A 15,118-nucleotide genomic window follows, 5' to 3' on the forward strand; every position below is an offset into this window, starting at 1 on the left:
TTTCTATTTAATTTCTCATTGAGTAGCTGGCATTGTAGCTATATCAAAAAAGTACATTAAAAAAAGGTTAAAGGCTGGGCGTTGCTGGCGCACGCCTTTAATCCCTGCACTTGGGAGGCAGAGGCAGGTGGATCTCTTTGAGTTTGAGGCCAGCCTGGTCTCCAGAGCGAGTGCCAGGATAGGCTCCAAAGCTACACAGAGAAACCCTGTCTCAAAAAACAAAACAAAAACAAAAAAAAGTTAATAAAAATTATTCAGGAAATTCTCAGGAGTCTAAGGATGCCTGCAGAGGAGATAAATAGACCAGGTGCGGAATAATCCCAGTCCAAAGTTAAAAAGCCAGTCTAGACTATATGAGCCCTATGTCAGATAGGGGCTGAGGCTGTACACTGGTAGAACATTTCTTTACGTGTAAAGCTCTGTTTGAGCCACAAAGTGAGAAAATGGGCAGGGAGAGGAATAAAAAATTAGGAGGCTGTTGTCAAGAACAGCTTCAACTTGTGGGCCAGCAAGATGATCAGCTGGTAAGGGTGCTGACACCAAAGAACCATGTAATGGAAGGGCTCCCACAAGTCGTTCTCTGACTTCCACATGAGCTCTTCTTCACCCACAGAATGAATTAAAATTAAGGCAAAAAGGTGGCCTCAACTAGTATGATAGTAGTTCTCTAATTCAAAACAGGGTCAGTTCCTTGAGGTTGAATGTTATTCAGCAAACAAAGAGTAAATCAAGAGCCAAAAATTGTGCATAGGATGTCCAAGGCAAGGACATGGTAGAGGGCATCAAAGGGAGAGGTGTGTCTTGAAGAGACAAAACAGGCTGCAATGGCATGGTCCTAGCTATTTGGGAGAATCAGACAAGAAAATCACTTGAGCCCAGGGAGTTTGGGCAAAACAGTGAAACTGTCTTATTTTTAAAATGTTTATGAGCACACTAGGACAAAATCAAGTTGCTCTAAGCTGGCCCCACTCTCTAGAATAATGCCTAGAGCTGATTTATAGGAGATCCACTTGTCTTATCTCACTTTAGAAAAACACTTGAGAGCTAGAGATGGCTCAGTAGTTAAGAAAACTGGCTGCTCTTCTTGACTCCAGTTTGGATCCCAGCATCAACATGGCAGCTCCAGACCCCAGGGTTTAAATTCTCTCTTCTGGCCTATGAAGGGACCAGGCACAATATGATACGCAGACAAAAATCCCATACAAATAAAAAATTTTAAAAAGAACAATTAAAAACAAACCAGGTGTGGATAACTAATCATTACTAACTAGAATTATAGCTTCCTGTCTGAAAACAATTCCTATTGTCTGGAATGTTGATATGTCCACTCCAGTATGAACTTGCCTTGCTTCAATTGAAAAACTGAACTTACTGTCAACTTACCTTGAAATCCTATGCCATCTGATTTTGTATCTTGATAGTTTTATTAAAACTGCTGTATCAACAACTGCCAAAACCAATGTGTTTTTCCTTATCTTAATTATGGACCATTACTTTTAAAACTATCATCTGCTTTATATGATAGTGCATCTTTTTATTTGCTTATTTTTTATATTATGTATTTCCATGACTCCTTTTTGTGGTCTATAATGGAATCACTCAATTTGGTATGGGTTCTTTCCAAACTTAAAATTTTCTAAGGAGTTTTTTTTTTTAAAGTTTTTTAAAAAGTGAGATTACATGCATTTTCTCTCTTTTGTTCTCCACTGCATTATAACATGAATTAATGCCTGTAGAGTGCATGTCTACCACTATTTTTTTTTTAGATTTTCCATCCCTTTAAAAATTATTTTGAGTGTTTACATCATTGGAGAATGAGTGCATATGTGCTACAGCATGTGTGCAGAGGTCAGAGGACAACTTGCTTCAGTCACTTCTCTCCCACCATTATGTGTGTTTTCAGGGATCCAACACAGGTCATTAAGCACTTTTTACAGGCTGAATCATCTTTTTGTCTCTGTACACCATCTTATAAATTTTGTAAAACTTACTTAGCCATTCTCTTATGGAATTTCTTACTCTAACTGTAAAGTGTTACAGTTACTATAGTTATCTGAGCAAGGTATTTAGAAGACTTTATCTAGTCACTGGTTCATAGGTAATTTATATTTAAATTTTTGAATTATGAATATGTTAGCTTCATATTTGGTAAGTATTCTGTCCTACTTTTCACCTCGTGATATTTGCCAAGGATAGATTAGGTTATTCTTTTATGATGATAGAGTTCTTGAGCCAACTTTTGGATATCTGTATTTTCCTAAATTATTGAAGTCAATTTGCCAAATTTTAGTATAGGTTGTGTAAAATCATTTTTGATTTTTTAAAAAACCTCTATTATCTGTAACATGCTCCCCTTGTTTCCAACACTGTTTTCTCTTCTTTTCTTTCTCAGATTTGCTGTGTCCATTGTGTAGGCTCATCTATTCTATATAGCATAGCCCAGAAATTGAGCCTTTACTATTTGTAGTAGCTATAAGCACTGTGTTAGTTTAGAGTTAGTCATAGTAGGTTCCAAATCCCCAAGTCCTACTAATGTCATCCTGATCAAATGTGACCTGTTTCTTCATCTGTAAGAAATAAACACAATACAGATTAGGTTTAAAATGATTTGCAGTTCAATTGTCATAGACACTAGTTTCACATATGTAATTCAGTAATTCAGTAAATACCTGTCTCACAAGAGGTCTCAATTGCCCCAGTTCTAAAAAGAAAAAGAAAAATTAGACTGGAATGACTAATCCTATATCCTCTTCCAACAGTGAAAAAACTTTGTTTGCAGCCTATCAGTTCACTCACCGAACAATTAGACCAACCCACACTCAACAACACAGTAGCTGCTGAGTAGCTCTTCTCTTGAAGTAAATATTCTAGATGCCAGGAACACCCAGATGTTGAAGATTGAATGCTTACCTTCCAGAAGGTTCACCTCATTAGGAAGGGGTTAAAACCAAATGTTAATTAGGTGATTACAATGTGTGATATAATCTAATAAAGGCTTGGGGAAATCAGGTGTTGAGGGTAATGTGCAAAAACAAACAAAAAAATCAAGGATGTGGTAGGAATACTAACGTAGGTATTAACTACTTACTGTGTATCCTCAAGCAATTTGATGCTTTTAAAAATAAAAATGAAAAATAGTCAAGGTTTAGCAACAATAAAACTAGTACAAAGCACTGAATACAATGTTAGACTGGTCATATAAACCCAAGAAATGTCAGTTACCACTATTTAAAACGCTATGGTAGAGAAAATCAATTTACCTCAAGAGAGAAGGTATATGGTCAGATATTTTTCAAATGTGTTCAGAGAACATAACCATGGAGAGGATAGAATAGTTTCTAGAGGGCAAATGACACATTCAGAGGCAGAGAAATGAAAAAGTTCGTTTAGAGGACCCCCAACTCATTACTCTTGACAGGAGAATGCATGTGTGATAAGCATACGGAAAAATCAAACTGAGCGGTTGGGGATTTGGCTCAGTGATAGAGCGCTTGTGCAAGGTCCTGGGTTTGGTCCTCAGCTCCAGGGGAGGGTTGAGGATAGGTGGGGGGGAACGGGACCACTGAGAATTGCAAGCTATAGGGACGATGCTTAAAGTTTCTATATTCTCAGCGGCTAGCCAAAATTTGCATACATTCGTAGAACTTAAGTGGAAGAATACATGTTGAGCAACGTTGTTGGAAAGGTTTCGTTCAGTTAAAAAATGTTATAGTGAAGGAAACGTTGCATTTAAAGTAGGACTGGAGTCGTCTTCGGACTAACAACTGCTGTTTTTAGAACTTACCTGCTGTTTGGCTTTAGCAAACTACTGAATCTCAAGTGTCGACCTGCAAACTGGGGATGACACCTAACAAACGAACAAAGCCTGACACGGAGCACGCACTTAATAATGACAGGGACTGCACCTGCTACCGCCCCTTTAGGCATTTTTCTCTGTTTGCGAAGCCATTGTGTAAAAACAGATTTTCTTCCAAACCAGCACTGACATAGTATACCAGGCTTGCCAAGGACGAAAAGGCCCCGCAGGCGCGGCGCACAGGTCAGCTACGCGAACCGCAGTCCTGAGACCTCCACTGGGGGGCGAGATCCACGACAGGATGTTCCAGAGGCAGGTCTCGATAGGCTCTTGTGAGACTGAGCAAGCAAAACAAAACAGAATAAATCAAAAAAAAAACCACCGAAAACCACTCGGTACCTAGCGTCCCACGGCTTTCCTTAGGCGAAGCCTCGAAAAAGGTGAAAGGAAGGAAGCAGGAAGTGACGTAGGCATAAAGGATACGGAAGTGACCACACACCGGAAGTTTACTTGTTTCCAAGGCGACGGCCCCGCCACCGCTCCCTCCAGGCTGCAGGAACTGAGACGCTGGAAAACCACTCTGAGGAGAGCGTTCCGGCGGACGGCGGCCGCCGCCACGGCCGGGTACAGAACAGCGAAGACAGCGGCCTCCGCTCCAGCCGCCGCCCATGTGCCATCCGCGGCCCGCACGGCTACCTCGGCGCCGGGTCCAGGGAGAGGGTGGTGGAGGAGCAGGGATCCTGTCGGCTCAACCCCAGAGAAAAAAAACTCGAAGAAGGGGACCGCTGCTCCAGGGTCTCCTCGGGAAAAGTAGGTGAGGACGGCGGCTTTTCCCGCAGGGACTCGAGAAGAATCGGTGAAGACCTAGGCCCGCACCGCAGTGTCTCTCAGGAGAGAGTTAGGGGACACGATGGACATCGGCAGAGCAGCCCATGGGTGGCTGTGAGAGGTGACAGCGGCCAACGCGGCAGCGACGCGGGCCCGAATCCCCGCGACTCGAGGAGAGCTGTCAGCGAAGACGGCTGTGTGGGCGTCCCTGAAGCCCGAGGGCCCCGAACCAGCGACTCGGGGGACAGAGGCAGCAGTGACGACCTCAGCGGTTTTTGTGAAGGAGTAAGTGTCGACGGCAGTCACTGCCCCAGTAGTTTTTGGGGAGGAGTAAGTGATGACCTGAGCTATGAGGCCAGTGACGCCTCTAGGGTGAGCATCCGTGAAGACGCCAGCCGCCGCCTCAGTGGCTTCTGGGAGAGAGAAAGCGAAGAAGATTCCCGCTTTAGGAGCTCTTGGGAGAGAAGGGAGGATCGTGGGCCCCCGGCCAACGACGAGGAATTCAGTTGCTGCAGCAGCAGTGACCCATGCGTGGGAGCAAGTGAAGACCGACGCAGCAGCAGGGGCCTGGGCTCCACTCCTCCCCAGAGTCCAAGTCCGAGGGCGAAGAACTGTACCATGCCTCATGTGGCCAATTCAGGCCCCTCCAAGTCCTCTAGGGAGACTGCAGATTCATGTGAGTCACATACTTTAGTTGTCATTCCTTGTCTTGGCCACAAAACTTTTCCTACTTGAGGGGCATCAGCCCGATCTCTTGCTGGCAATTTTCGTTTTCTATTGTCACTCCTCCTTCCCCCTTTATTTTCACCAATTCCCTATATTCCCTTATTTGAGTTTTCCTTCTTTATATCCACATCATTTGTCTGTCGGTCATCTTACTCAATTCAAACATCATTTGTTAAATATTATGTATCTTTGTAAGTTCTTTTCTGCAGCTTTGGATACTGTGGAGATGACAAATGAGATTTATCTAGTTTTCTAATTGTCATTCTGTTGGAGCTCCCTTTATGTTTTTTTTTTTTTTCTTTTTCCTCCTCCTGTTTGTGAGATGGGTGTTGTGTGGCAAAACTTTTCCTGGGGATACGAAACACACATGTTTACTCACCCCCAGAAAGGGATCCCACAACAGACCAAAGTTCTGGATAACACCAAACTCCATTTTGGTGAACCAATGAGTTTTATTGTGGTTACTTACAGGAATATGGGTGAGAAGTTATAGGAAAGGACTTAAAGACTACTTCATCACCAACGCTCACCCCAACACGGGTGACAGCTCACAAAAGCTGGGAAACCTAGAGCACCCTGCACAGCCTGCAGGCAGCCCAACAGGTTGGAGAGTGTCGTTTCCTATAGTCACTGGTCTGAACTTCTTCCAGGCAGCTATCTTTGTGCGCTCTCTCTCTCTCTCTCTCTCTCTCTCTCTCTCTCTCTCTCTCCCTCTCCCTCTCTCTCTCTGTTCCTCTTAGAGCCTTTTTGCAGCTCAGATTGTCTGAGACTCCTCTTTGCAGCAGCTAATTCTTCCTTTGGTCTGAGAGGGACTCTAAGCTTTTATTGTTTCCTCTATCAGGGAGAAGCCCAGTGAGTCTGGTCAGCTTTAGGGACTTCCTAAAACCGTTAAAAAATATAAAAGCTATTTTGAGTTGTGTACCTTCTTCCTTAAGGAGCTTCCTGTAGGATGAAATCTTTCAGTTTTATCACGCCTTCCTCCACTTCTTACATTCTTTCCATACCCTCTTTCCCAGTGATCCTTGGACCTTGGAAGGGGTGACTAACAGGTGTCTACCTATGATTAAGAAATAGGCCACTATTGTGGAAGTAACAGTTGCCTGCTCAGGAGCTGTACCAGTGGTTATGAGTTGAGGCTGACAACAACCATGATCTATGGGCATAAACAGATGTTCAGAGGGCAGTTTGACAAGCGCATCACATCCATCTAGAAAAATCAAAAAGTTGTTTTCTTTTTTTGGACATGACCTGCCAAGCCACAGGTTTTGTACTGGCTTACAGTACCAGACATGAACTCCTCTTTGTGGAATGGGCCTTAAATCCAAATGGAAGGCTGTTGGTTTTACCCATGATAGCTGAGCCACTTTTTCACAAGCAGGCACACCTTGCCTTGCATATCAGTACTTTAATATACAGAATTCATAGCCAAGCAAGAGGGTTCTCTATCAGCAGTCTGCCTTGCCTCCACTGGCACTACAAAAGCCAGAGTCAGGGTGGGAGTTTTCAGTTCAGTCCAAGCTTAATTTCTCTATGACCTACAGTTAAAGCATGGTACATGCTGTGTCTTCAGCAACAGAGTCTTATCAAAAGTTCTGGCATATGACCAATTTTAGTAGCAATAACTTTTATTGTTTGTGGAGCCTCAGGGACTTCCCTGGGCAACAACTCACTAGGAGGTACCCCATCCCTGACACTGGGTTACCCCATCCCTGACACTGGGTGGGGTGCCCCACCCTAGAAATTCACCATGAAATAGGTGAGTCAAATTTAAGCAAGGTCCAATACAGAATGGAAAGACTCCGTTGCTTGTACTAGTTGTTCAGTTGAACAATATTTGCACAACAGTATCAACAGGGAGAACTACCCCATTTAGCTCTCTATAATTCTCAGTTGTACTCTAGGAGCAAGCTGGCTTTTTTTTTTTTTACAGGCTTTATGGAACTGTTGAAAGGGTTCACTCTCTACCCTTTTGAATTCTATAGTGATTTTTGTAACTTTATTATGGCCCCTGGGCAGCCCCTCTGGGTGTTTCAACACCACCACCGTACTCCAGTGGGCAAATTCCCATGTTGCCATCTTGCCTGACTACACATGACTGGCTTCACTGTTAGCACTCTTAGGCACTACTCCCCCAAAGTGGTACTGCCTGAATCATGGGCGAGAGAAAGAAAGGAGACCAAGCAAGATTCTGTTGTCAAGGTCTCACTTTATTGAGGGAATAAGACTTAAATAGGGATGTGGCAAGGAGGGAATGTAGAGGGAGGGAGTGAGGAGGGAGAAGGGAGTAAGGCCGCTGGCCGTGGGGCTCCCGGGATGGACCTCAGGGCTGCATGGAGGAGGAACTGAGGAGGGAGCAGGGAGTTAGTGCACCTGGTGTTTTGCATAAGGCTATCTAAAAAATGCCCATTGCCTGAAAACCTCCTATGTTTCTTGTCCTCGGAGCTGCTTATCTCTTCCAGGAATAGAACAGCTAGTGGTGGCAATTGCCAGGTGGCAAGTCCTTCAAGGACCTGTAGTTTTCCACTGCTCTGAATGGCCCCTTAATTTATGGCTCCCAACATCTCCCCCTTTCCTTTATTATGATGAAGCGTCATGTTATTGTGTCAGGACCCCTGTCTTAGGACAACTGAGGGGTTGTGTCCCTCTCTCTGGCACCATGCCCGTTGAGCAGGCCTCTACGGCCTCTGTATGGCGGGTGCTATCCATCAGAGGGTCCCTCAGGCTCCTGTCATTGAGTATCCTGCCCTGGATGTGGGGAGGAGGGATCAAGGCCAGACCTATTAACTCCAGGCTGTCAGGGCAGGCAACGAACGGCAAACTTACTGATCTGGTGTGGCTAGCGGTTACTGGGGTCAAAAAAGGAAAAGAAAGGGAAGTGGGGTCAGGGGCATGCTGTTCCAGTCAAAACGCACCACGGATTCCAAGGCGCATAGGCTGGGGTGCGTAAAGAGGAAAAGTCAAGGGCTCTCGCAGGCTCTGTCAATTCCTCCGTCAGTTCTGGTTCCTCAGCTACCTCTAAATCCAGTGTCTGGAGGCGATTGTAGTGAACGTAACAGGCTCCTTAGTCATGGCATCGATCTGTGTCTTAACAAATCTGGTTAGTTGTGCAAAGGCCCAAGGGCCGAATGATATAAGGAGGAGTAGACCCATAAGGGGTCCCAGAATACTTGGCAAAAGAGTTGATAGCCAGGGAGAAGTAGAGAACCAGTTCTCATACCATGATTCTTGTTGCTCCCTCTGTTTTTTCCTAATTTCTAGGTTAGTTTTTACTTTCTCTGTGCTGTCTTGTACCAGTCCAGTCTTATCCTTATAAAAACAGCATTCCTCTTTAAGAGCTGCACATAGGCTGCCTTCTTTAAGAAAGACAAGGTCAAGACCTCTCCTATTTTGTAACACCACCTCAGATAGAGAGACCAATGAGTCTTTTACGTTTTGTAATCCTGTTTGTAATTCCTTTATATCTTTGTCCACTGCCATAGACAGTTGTGCATATTGCTGTTTAGAGGTGATGAGGGAGGCTATCCCTGTCCCTGCTCCTGCAGCTCCAAGTCCTAAAATGACAGCCAGGGTAATGGCTGAAATAGGTTTTCTTTTCTGTCCAGACCTTTCATCACCCCCCTCCCATATTGGGAGGAGGTCTTCAGGGTCATGTATGGATAAGCGAGGCATCAGTTGGACAAGTGCACAATAATCGCGTTCATGTAAAAACTGGGCAGCAATAATGTAGGTGGTGAGTCCCAGAAAGCAAGCAAAATAAGTTCCATCAGGTGCAGCTACATATGTAGATGACTGGCTAATAAAGATAGTTTGGTTGCACATTGGCTGTAAGGGTTCTGGGAAATGGAGTTCCGGTCCTCTAATACAGAGGCCTTTTTCTGAGATCTGACTTAAGGTCAAGCCCTCATGGTTCACGGAATGCCAGCTTAGTGAGGAAGTCTCATTAGTGAAGATAAGGTTTTCGAAAGTCAGCATGCCCTCATAGAAGGGCAGCCGAGGGGAAAAGCAAATCCAGCATTCCTGATAGCGAGAATTATTAAGGGACTGCAAGGCTAAAGCAGAAGCATTTACCATGGATAGAATGAGTTTCGCTGAGGAAGCAGGTCCTTGGGGTAACATGGGCTGAAAAATCGTGGTGTAGATAGAGGAACTTACTATAGCAGGGAGGCTCGAGGGGCGGGCAGTTTTAGGGAGTGAGTCACGTAAAACTGTGGCAGCTTTAGGGAATGCGCCATGCAAAACTGTGTTGGGGCCCATCGCTATCATCTGAGCCCGGGGAACAGATTTTATTAGTTTTATCTTAAAGATTAAACCAATGTCTTGACCTAGCCAGTATACACGAAGTCCCCATTCCAGCCCCCTAGAGTTGGCCCAATCATATCTCCTTCCTGGTTCTGCGAAAGAAATATTTAGGGGGTTGCACCATCCCTTGGTAGGGGAATCAGTATAGCACAACCTGGTGCGGGCAGCCTCTTTTGAGCTGGGAATTTTCCTTTTAACTGTAATAAAATCCCAGCTGGAGGAAGGATTCCAGTATGTGTCTCCCGTGGTCTCACAGCTCCAGGAGGCGTAATAAAAATCAACAGAGAGCCCGCATTTTGTTACTAGGGATCGATTTCTGTGGGAGATTCCAGGACAAACATATATGGGTACGTTATTTAAAAGCTGTCTTTGTCCTGGATCTAAACATCCTGCAGTACCAGCCTGGTGGTACCCTTGAGGGGCTACCTCCAATGGGAGGAACTGGGTGCTTAATCCCCAGGAATCGTGTGTTCCCATGGCCAATCTGCAGAGATCTGCCTCTAGAGGGTCGAATTTAGGGCTGGGACCCACGGATAATGAGGAGTTAGCAACATTTCTGGCCTCATAATTTGCCAGGTGAAATTAAAGATCTGGTAAGGGGAAGCATTCGCCATTCTTACCACCTCAAATGTTATCCACATCCAGAAGAGGAAGTGTCGTCCTTTTTTTCTTTGGTTCCTAGGTGACATCTAGAAAAGGAGAATTTTTCCTCAGGGTTGGTTTGCCCTGGGTGGGTTATGCAATTTCACCAGGCGCTCGGGAGCCATCTGGCATTTTGTGCTGAGGTTTCATATATGTAGGCATGTCCTTTGCCCCATATGAGCACAGGGTCAGGCCCTTCCCAGGTCCCTTTTATGGGATCCTTCCAGAGTGCCTGTCTTTGTCCTGGTGGGCTGAGTGGAGGGGTGCCATAGTCTATCAGCTGCTGAGTGTCCTTGATCGTCCAAGGACAAGAAATTTAGCACAAAAAGAGCATGGGCCAAGACTGTTTTGGCATTACCCTTGATTGAGTAGAGGGTCTCCTGGCCCATCAACTTGGCTATGTGTGTTTAAGCGTCTGATTGGCACGCTCAACGATGTCTTGACCTTGTGGGTTAAAGGGGATACCTGTGCGATGTACAATTCCCATTTGACCACAGAACCTTTTAAAAGCTTGGCTGGTATATCCAGGTCCATTATCAGTTTTTAAAATCTTGGGCTGGCCCATAACCGAGAATGTAAGAAATAAATGGGAAATGACCTGTTTAGTGGCCTTTCCTGTCTGGGCGGTCGCATACAAGAAGCCACTGTATGTATCAACAGTGACATGTACAAACTTAAGCCTTCCAAAGGAGGGGACATGTGTAACGTCCATTTGCCACAATTCTCCTGGAATTAATCCTCGGGGGTTGACTCCTGTGTGGGGTTCTGGTAGGAAGGTCACACAGTTTTTACAGTTTTTGACAATTTGTCTGGCCTGTTCTCGGGTGATGTTGAACCTATGGCGTAGAGTAGAGGCATTAAGATGATGGAGAGAATGAGCTGTCTGGGCCTCCTGTATGGGGTTTGGCAGAGATACTCACATGATTAGTCGAGTTCCCCGATCAGCTAATTTATTTCCTTGTGATAAAGGACCAGGTAGGCCAGAGTGTGCACGGATATGGCCTACAAAAAAGGGGTGTGCACGAGCTCTGAGTAATTTCTGAATTCTAAAAAATAACTGAAATGTGGGTGTGATAGGCTGAATAGTGGGCACCATTTCAAGAACCTGTAGGGCTCTCACTACATAATGGCTGTCAGAAAACAAATTAAACTCCACCTGACTAAATAAGGAAAAGACAGTAAAAGCTGCAAACAATTTAACCAATTGTGCAGAACAATACGGGGTGTCAATAGAATAAACTTGATTATTAAGTACGTAGGAAGCCTTTCCGTTACTTGAACCATCAATGAAAATAACCATGGCTCCGGGGAGGAGCTGCAAGCGTGTCTGTTTTAGGAAAATAAAGGGGGTAACATTAAGGAACTGGACAAGCCTGTCTCCTGGCATATGATTATCAATTTTTCCAGAATATCCAGTGAGTAACACCGTCCATTCCTCCTGTCTCTGTTGTAGCCAGGCAAGTTGTTCCTTTGTGTAGGGGGTGACAATAATATCGGGGTCGCAATCAAAGTACCAGATCGCGGTGCCAATCCCTGAAAAAAAAAAAAACAACAACAAAAAAAAACCTGGCTCACTAGGAGCGGATAAGGGGGCAAAATCTTAGATGCTATAGCTGGGGCATGTATCCATAGGAGGGGATGAGGCTCCTGCCACAACAAGCCTGAGGGCATATAACTAGTGGAAAAGACCAGCAAATAGAGTGGTTTAGCGGGGTCAAAATACCCCATGCTCTGCTGGGAGATGGCCTCTTCTGCTTTTATAAGTGCCATCTCCGCCTCAGGTGTAAGTTTTCTGGGGGAACAAGGGTCGGGGTCCCCCTGTAGTATATCAAATAAAGGCTTGAGGTCACCCGTTGTGAGGCAAACATAAGGGCGCAGCCAATTGATATTACCAAGGAGCTTTTGAAAATCATTTAAGCAGCACAATTTATTTCTCCTGATATGAATTTTTTTTTGTGTAAAGAGTAGGCTTGGTTCTAATTGAAATCCCAGAAACAGGAAGGGATAGCAAATTTGAATTTTCTCCGGGGGGTATCTTGAAGCCTTGGGACTGCAGGACCTGAACTAGGGAGCGGGCAATAATTTGCGCTAAAATCTGTGATTTAGCAGCAATTAACAAATCATCCATATAATGAATAATATATGCTTCAGGAAACTCTAATCTTAAAGGATCTACAGATTGGGCTACAAAGCATTGACACTATGTAGGGGAATTGGCCATGCCCTGTGGCAGGACTCGCCATTGAAAGCTAGGGTTGGGGGCAAGGTGATTTTGTATCAGCAAGGACACATTCAAGCTGTGAATCTAACAGGATGGCTCTCTCCTGAGGCTTTTTATAAACCCTTTTTAAAATCATGTATCAACTTTTATTTTCTAGATTTTCCTTTTGAACCATAAAAATTTAGTAAGACCTCTATCCTCTCATCTGCCAAATTTTACAGAATCATCCATAGATTTCTCATGTCTCTAATCTAATGCTATAGGCTTTTGCTAACTTTTTAATTGACTATCTCCTAGGGCTCAAATCATAATTTTTCCTGTTAAGACATTGACTTATTAACTGGATGCTATTTTTGACCCTATTAAAGTGATTTTGTTATTTTTTAAACAATATCTGAGGCAATGTAAATATCTCTAATCATATCCAAGGCAATTTAGGCATTTCCATTCATCTGTATTCATAAATTCACAATCACATCACGCCTCCAGGTGTGGCCACACCGTTCATTCATAACTTGCATACGTCTCACATTTCTCCTTTTTCCTAGGTTATGATCAGTTTGTTGAAAAGAAAAATCCCTAGTTGAAATTTCTCCTAAAATCCTTGAAATATGAGCATTCAAGATTTGAACAATTCTAAGCTTAAATATGTTGCCCTTTCTTCTTTATAAGTCTCAAAAACAGTTTCTGTCTGGCTGTATCAATAGCATTTATATACACTGACTAGCCATCACCCATGGCGGCATCTCCCAAGGCTGTAGGTTGCAGCCCCAAGCTTGACCGCCTCTAAGAAATGTAAGAAATGCTGCCAGCAGCCAGCGGACCAGCGAGTCCCCCAGTCCCCCGCTGTGGGCGGCTTGCAAGTACGCAGAGCTCCCCCCACCCCCAGGCTAGAGCGTGGGCTGAAGGAATGGGGGAAGGTCGGTCATTGGCTTCTGTACATGACAATGGTCACGACTTCTGAAGGAAGTCTTTAACAGTCAGCAAGAGGCAAGACCTCTCACCATCGAGTTCAGGGCTCTGAATGACGTTCCTGAGAAGAGCCCAATAATTAAGAATAACTTCAGGAACACTTTTTGGGTTTGTCTCATACATCTTACCTAAATCTCTCCCAAACTTTTCCCAGGTCTGGGGAGCTATGTCTGATCCCGTTAGGACCAGTCATGGACAAGTTTTATCAATAAAACAAAAAAATGAACTAAATCTTTCTTCTTAATGTCCCGAGAGATCGTCTCGCCAGCAAGAACAACATAGGACATTCGGATCCTTCTGTAGTAAAGCTTTAATGCATATTGAGAGAGAGATGATCAGCTTCCGATTAGGGAGACCCCTGAGCCAAGAATCCCGTCCCCTTATAAAGGCTCATAAGCTCCGAGCAGTGCGTGTACAGCTGGGATAGGTGGATGACTCATCACCCTATATGACGCCACGGGAGAGGCAAGGCTAGGCAAGTGGAAAAACACTGGGCACATGCGCACCAACGTTGTTTACTTGATCTGGCAGCGGATGTCAGCGCCATCTTGTAATGGCGAATGTGAGTGCGGCTCCTCACATCTCCCCCTATATAATTATATAGAAACATAGAGGCTATAGGCCAGCCAAATGTAGAGTGGAGATAGAGGTCAACTCCCCAAAACTGGATGCAGGCCTTGTCTTGAGTAGGACTCCAGAATTTGTGTCCAGAGCAGGCCCAGACACGTCCTTATATCTTTTTCTGGGGGAAGGGCATTATGACATATAACCTTTATGTAAGATGACATATCTCCCAGAAGAGCCACAAGAAAAGCCGCAGGCCCTTTCTGTGCAGTGCTTAGCCTTGTAACTCTTTTAGCCTGCCGAACCTTGCTCATTCTATTCCATGCAATGAGGTCAAGCCTCCGGAGGTGTAGGAGCTGAGCAGTCGGTGACCTGTTGCCTCAACATGCTTAGCCAAATGCCGGGGGAGATTCCATTCTCTAGGGCAGCGAGTGCCTGTGCAACCACTACCTTATCTTTTTTTTGTTTGGGTTTTGAGTCTACACACAGTCCCAAGCATAAACACCACACCACTATGGAGAATTGTGCCAAAAAAGTCCCACCCCCACCCATTCCTTAAAATAAGAAACTGCTGATGAAATCCAGGAAGAGCCTGGGAAGGTCTCATTGAACTCCCGACTAATTTGAGGGGAGAAGGTGGAGTTCCGACTTTTGAGGGTCCGAAGGGGCTCTTCAGGTGAGTCTTTTTGGGATCCACAGGGGATTCTCTTCGTCCTGTGGAAAAACACATATAGCTCCCCTGGATCTTATGAGAATAGGATCCGGGCCTCTCCAAAGACCAGTTAAGATATCTTTCCATTTTACCATTTCTTTTGGCCTTTCAGGTTCTGAGGTATGGCGCTCGGCGGCAGTATGGCCCTGAGCATCAATGTTTAGAAAATTAAGGGTAAAGAGTGCCATGGATATTGTAACTCTTGGCACCGAGGGTAAGGATGCTCCCATTCCCTCCTTTTGTTTGATTAAATAAGACTTAAGTGTGCGATGGGCACGTTTCATAATGCCTTGTCCTTGAGGGTTATAAGGTAGGCCAGTCAGATGGGTAACCTCTATCTGTCTGTAGAAGTGTCGGA

The 15,118-nt window shown here is 44.7% G+C and overlaps 1 protein-coding gene across 3 annotated transcripts in view; it reads left to right on the plus strand.

The window, feature by feature from the left end:
- The first annotated feature begins 4,322 nt into the window (after positions 1-4,322).
- Positions 4,323-15,118, plus strand: part of Ankrd42 (ankyrin repeat domain 42) — a 58,131-nt gene continuing 47,335 nt past the window's right edge. For all 3 annotated transcript variants that reach the window (XR_004769137.1, XM_027407654.2, XM_027407652.2), the window contains exon 1: positions 4,323-5,300. Coding sequence is in view for 2 of the 3 variants with exons in the window: in XM_027407654.2 (XP_027263455.1) it covers positions 5,243-5,300 (58 nt within the window). In the remaining variant the exon portion in view is untranslated. The remainder of the gene's footprint in view (positions 5,301-15,118) is intronic.

Source organism: Cricetulus griseus, chromosome 3 (assembly GCF_003668045.3).
Source record: "Cricetulus griseus strain 17A/GY chromosome 3, alternate assembly CriGri-PICRH-1.0, whole genome shotgun sequence".
Classification (NCBI taxonomy): Eukaryota; Metazoa; Chordata; class Mammalia; order Rodentia; family Cricetidae; genus Cricetulus; species Cricetulus griseus.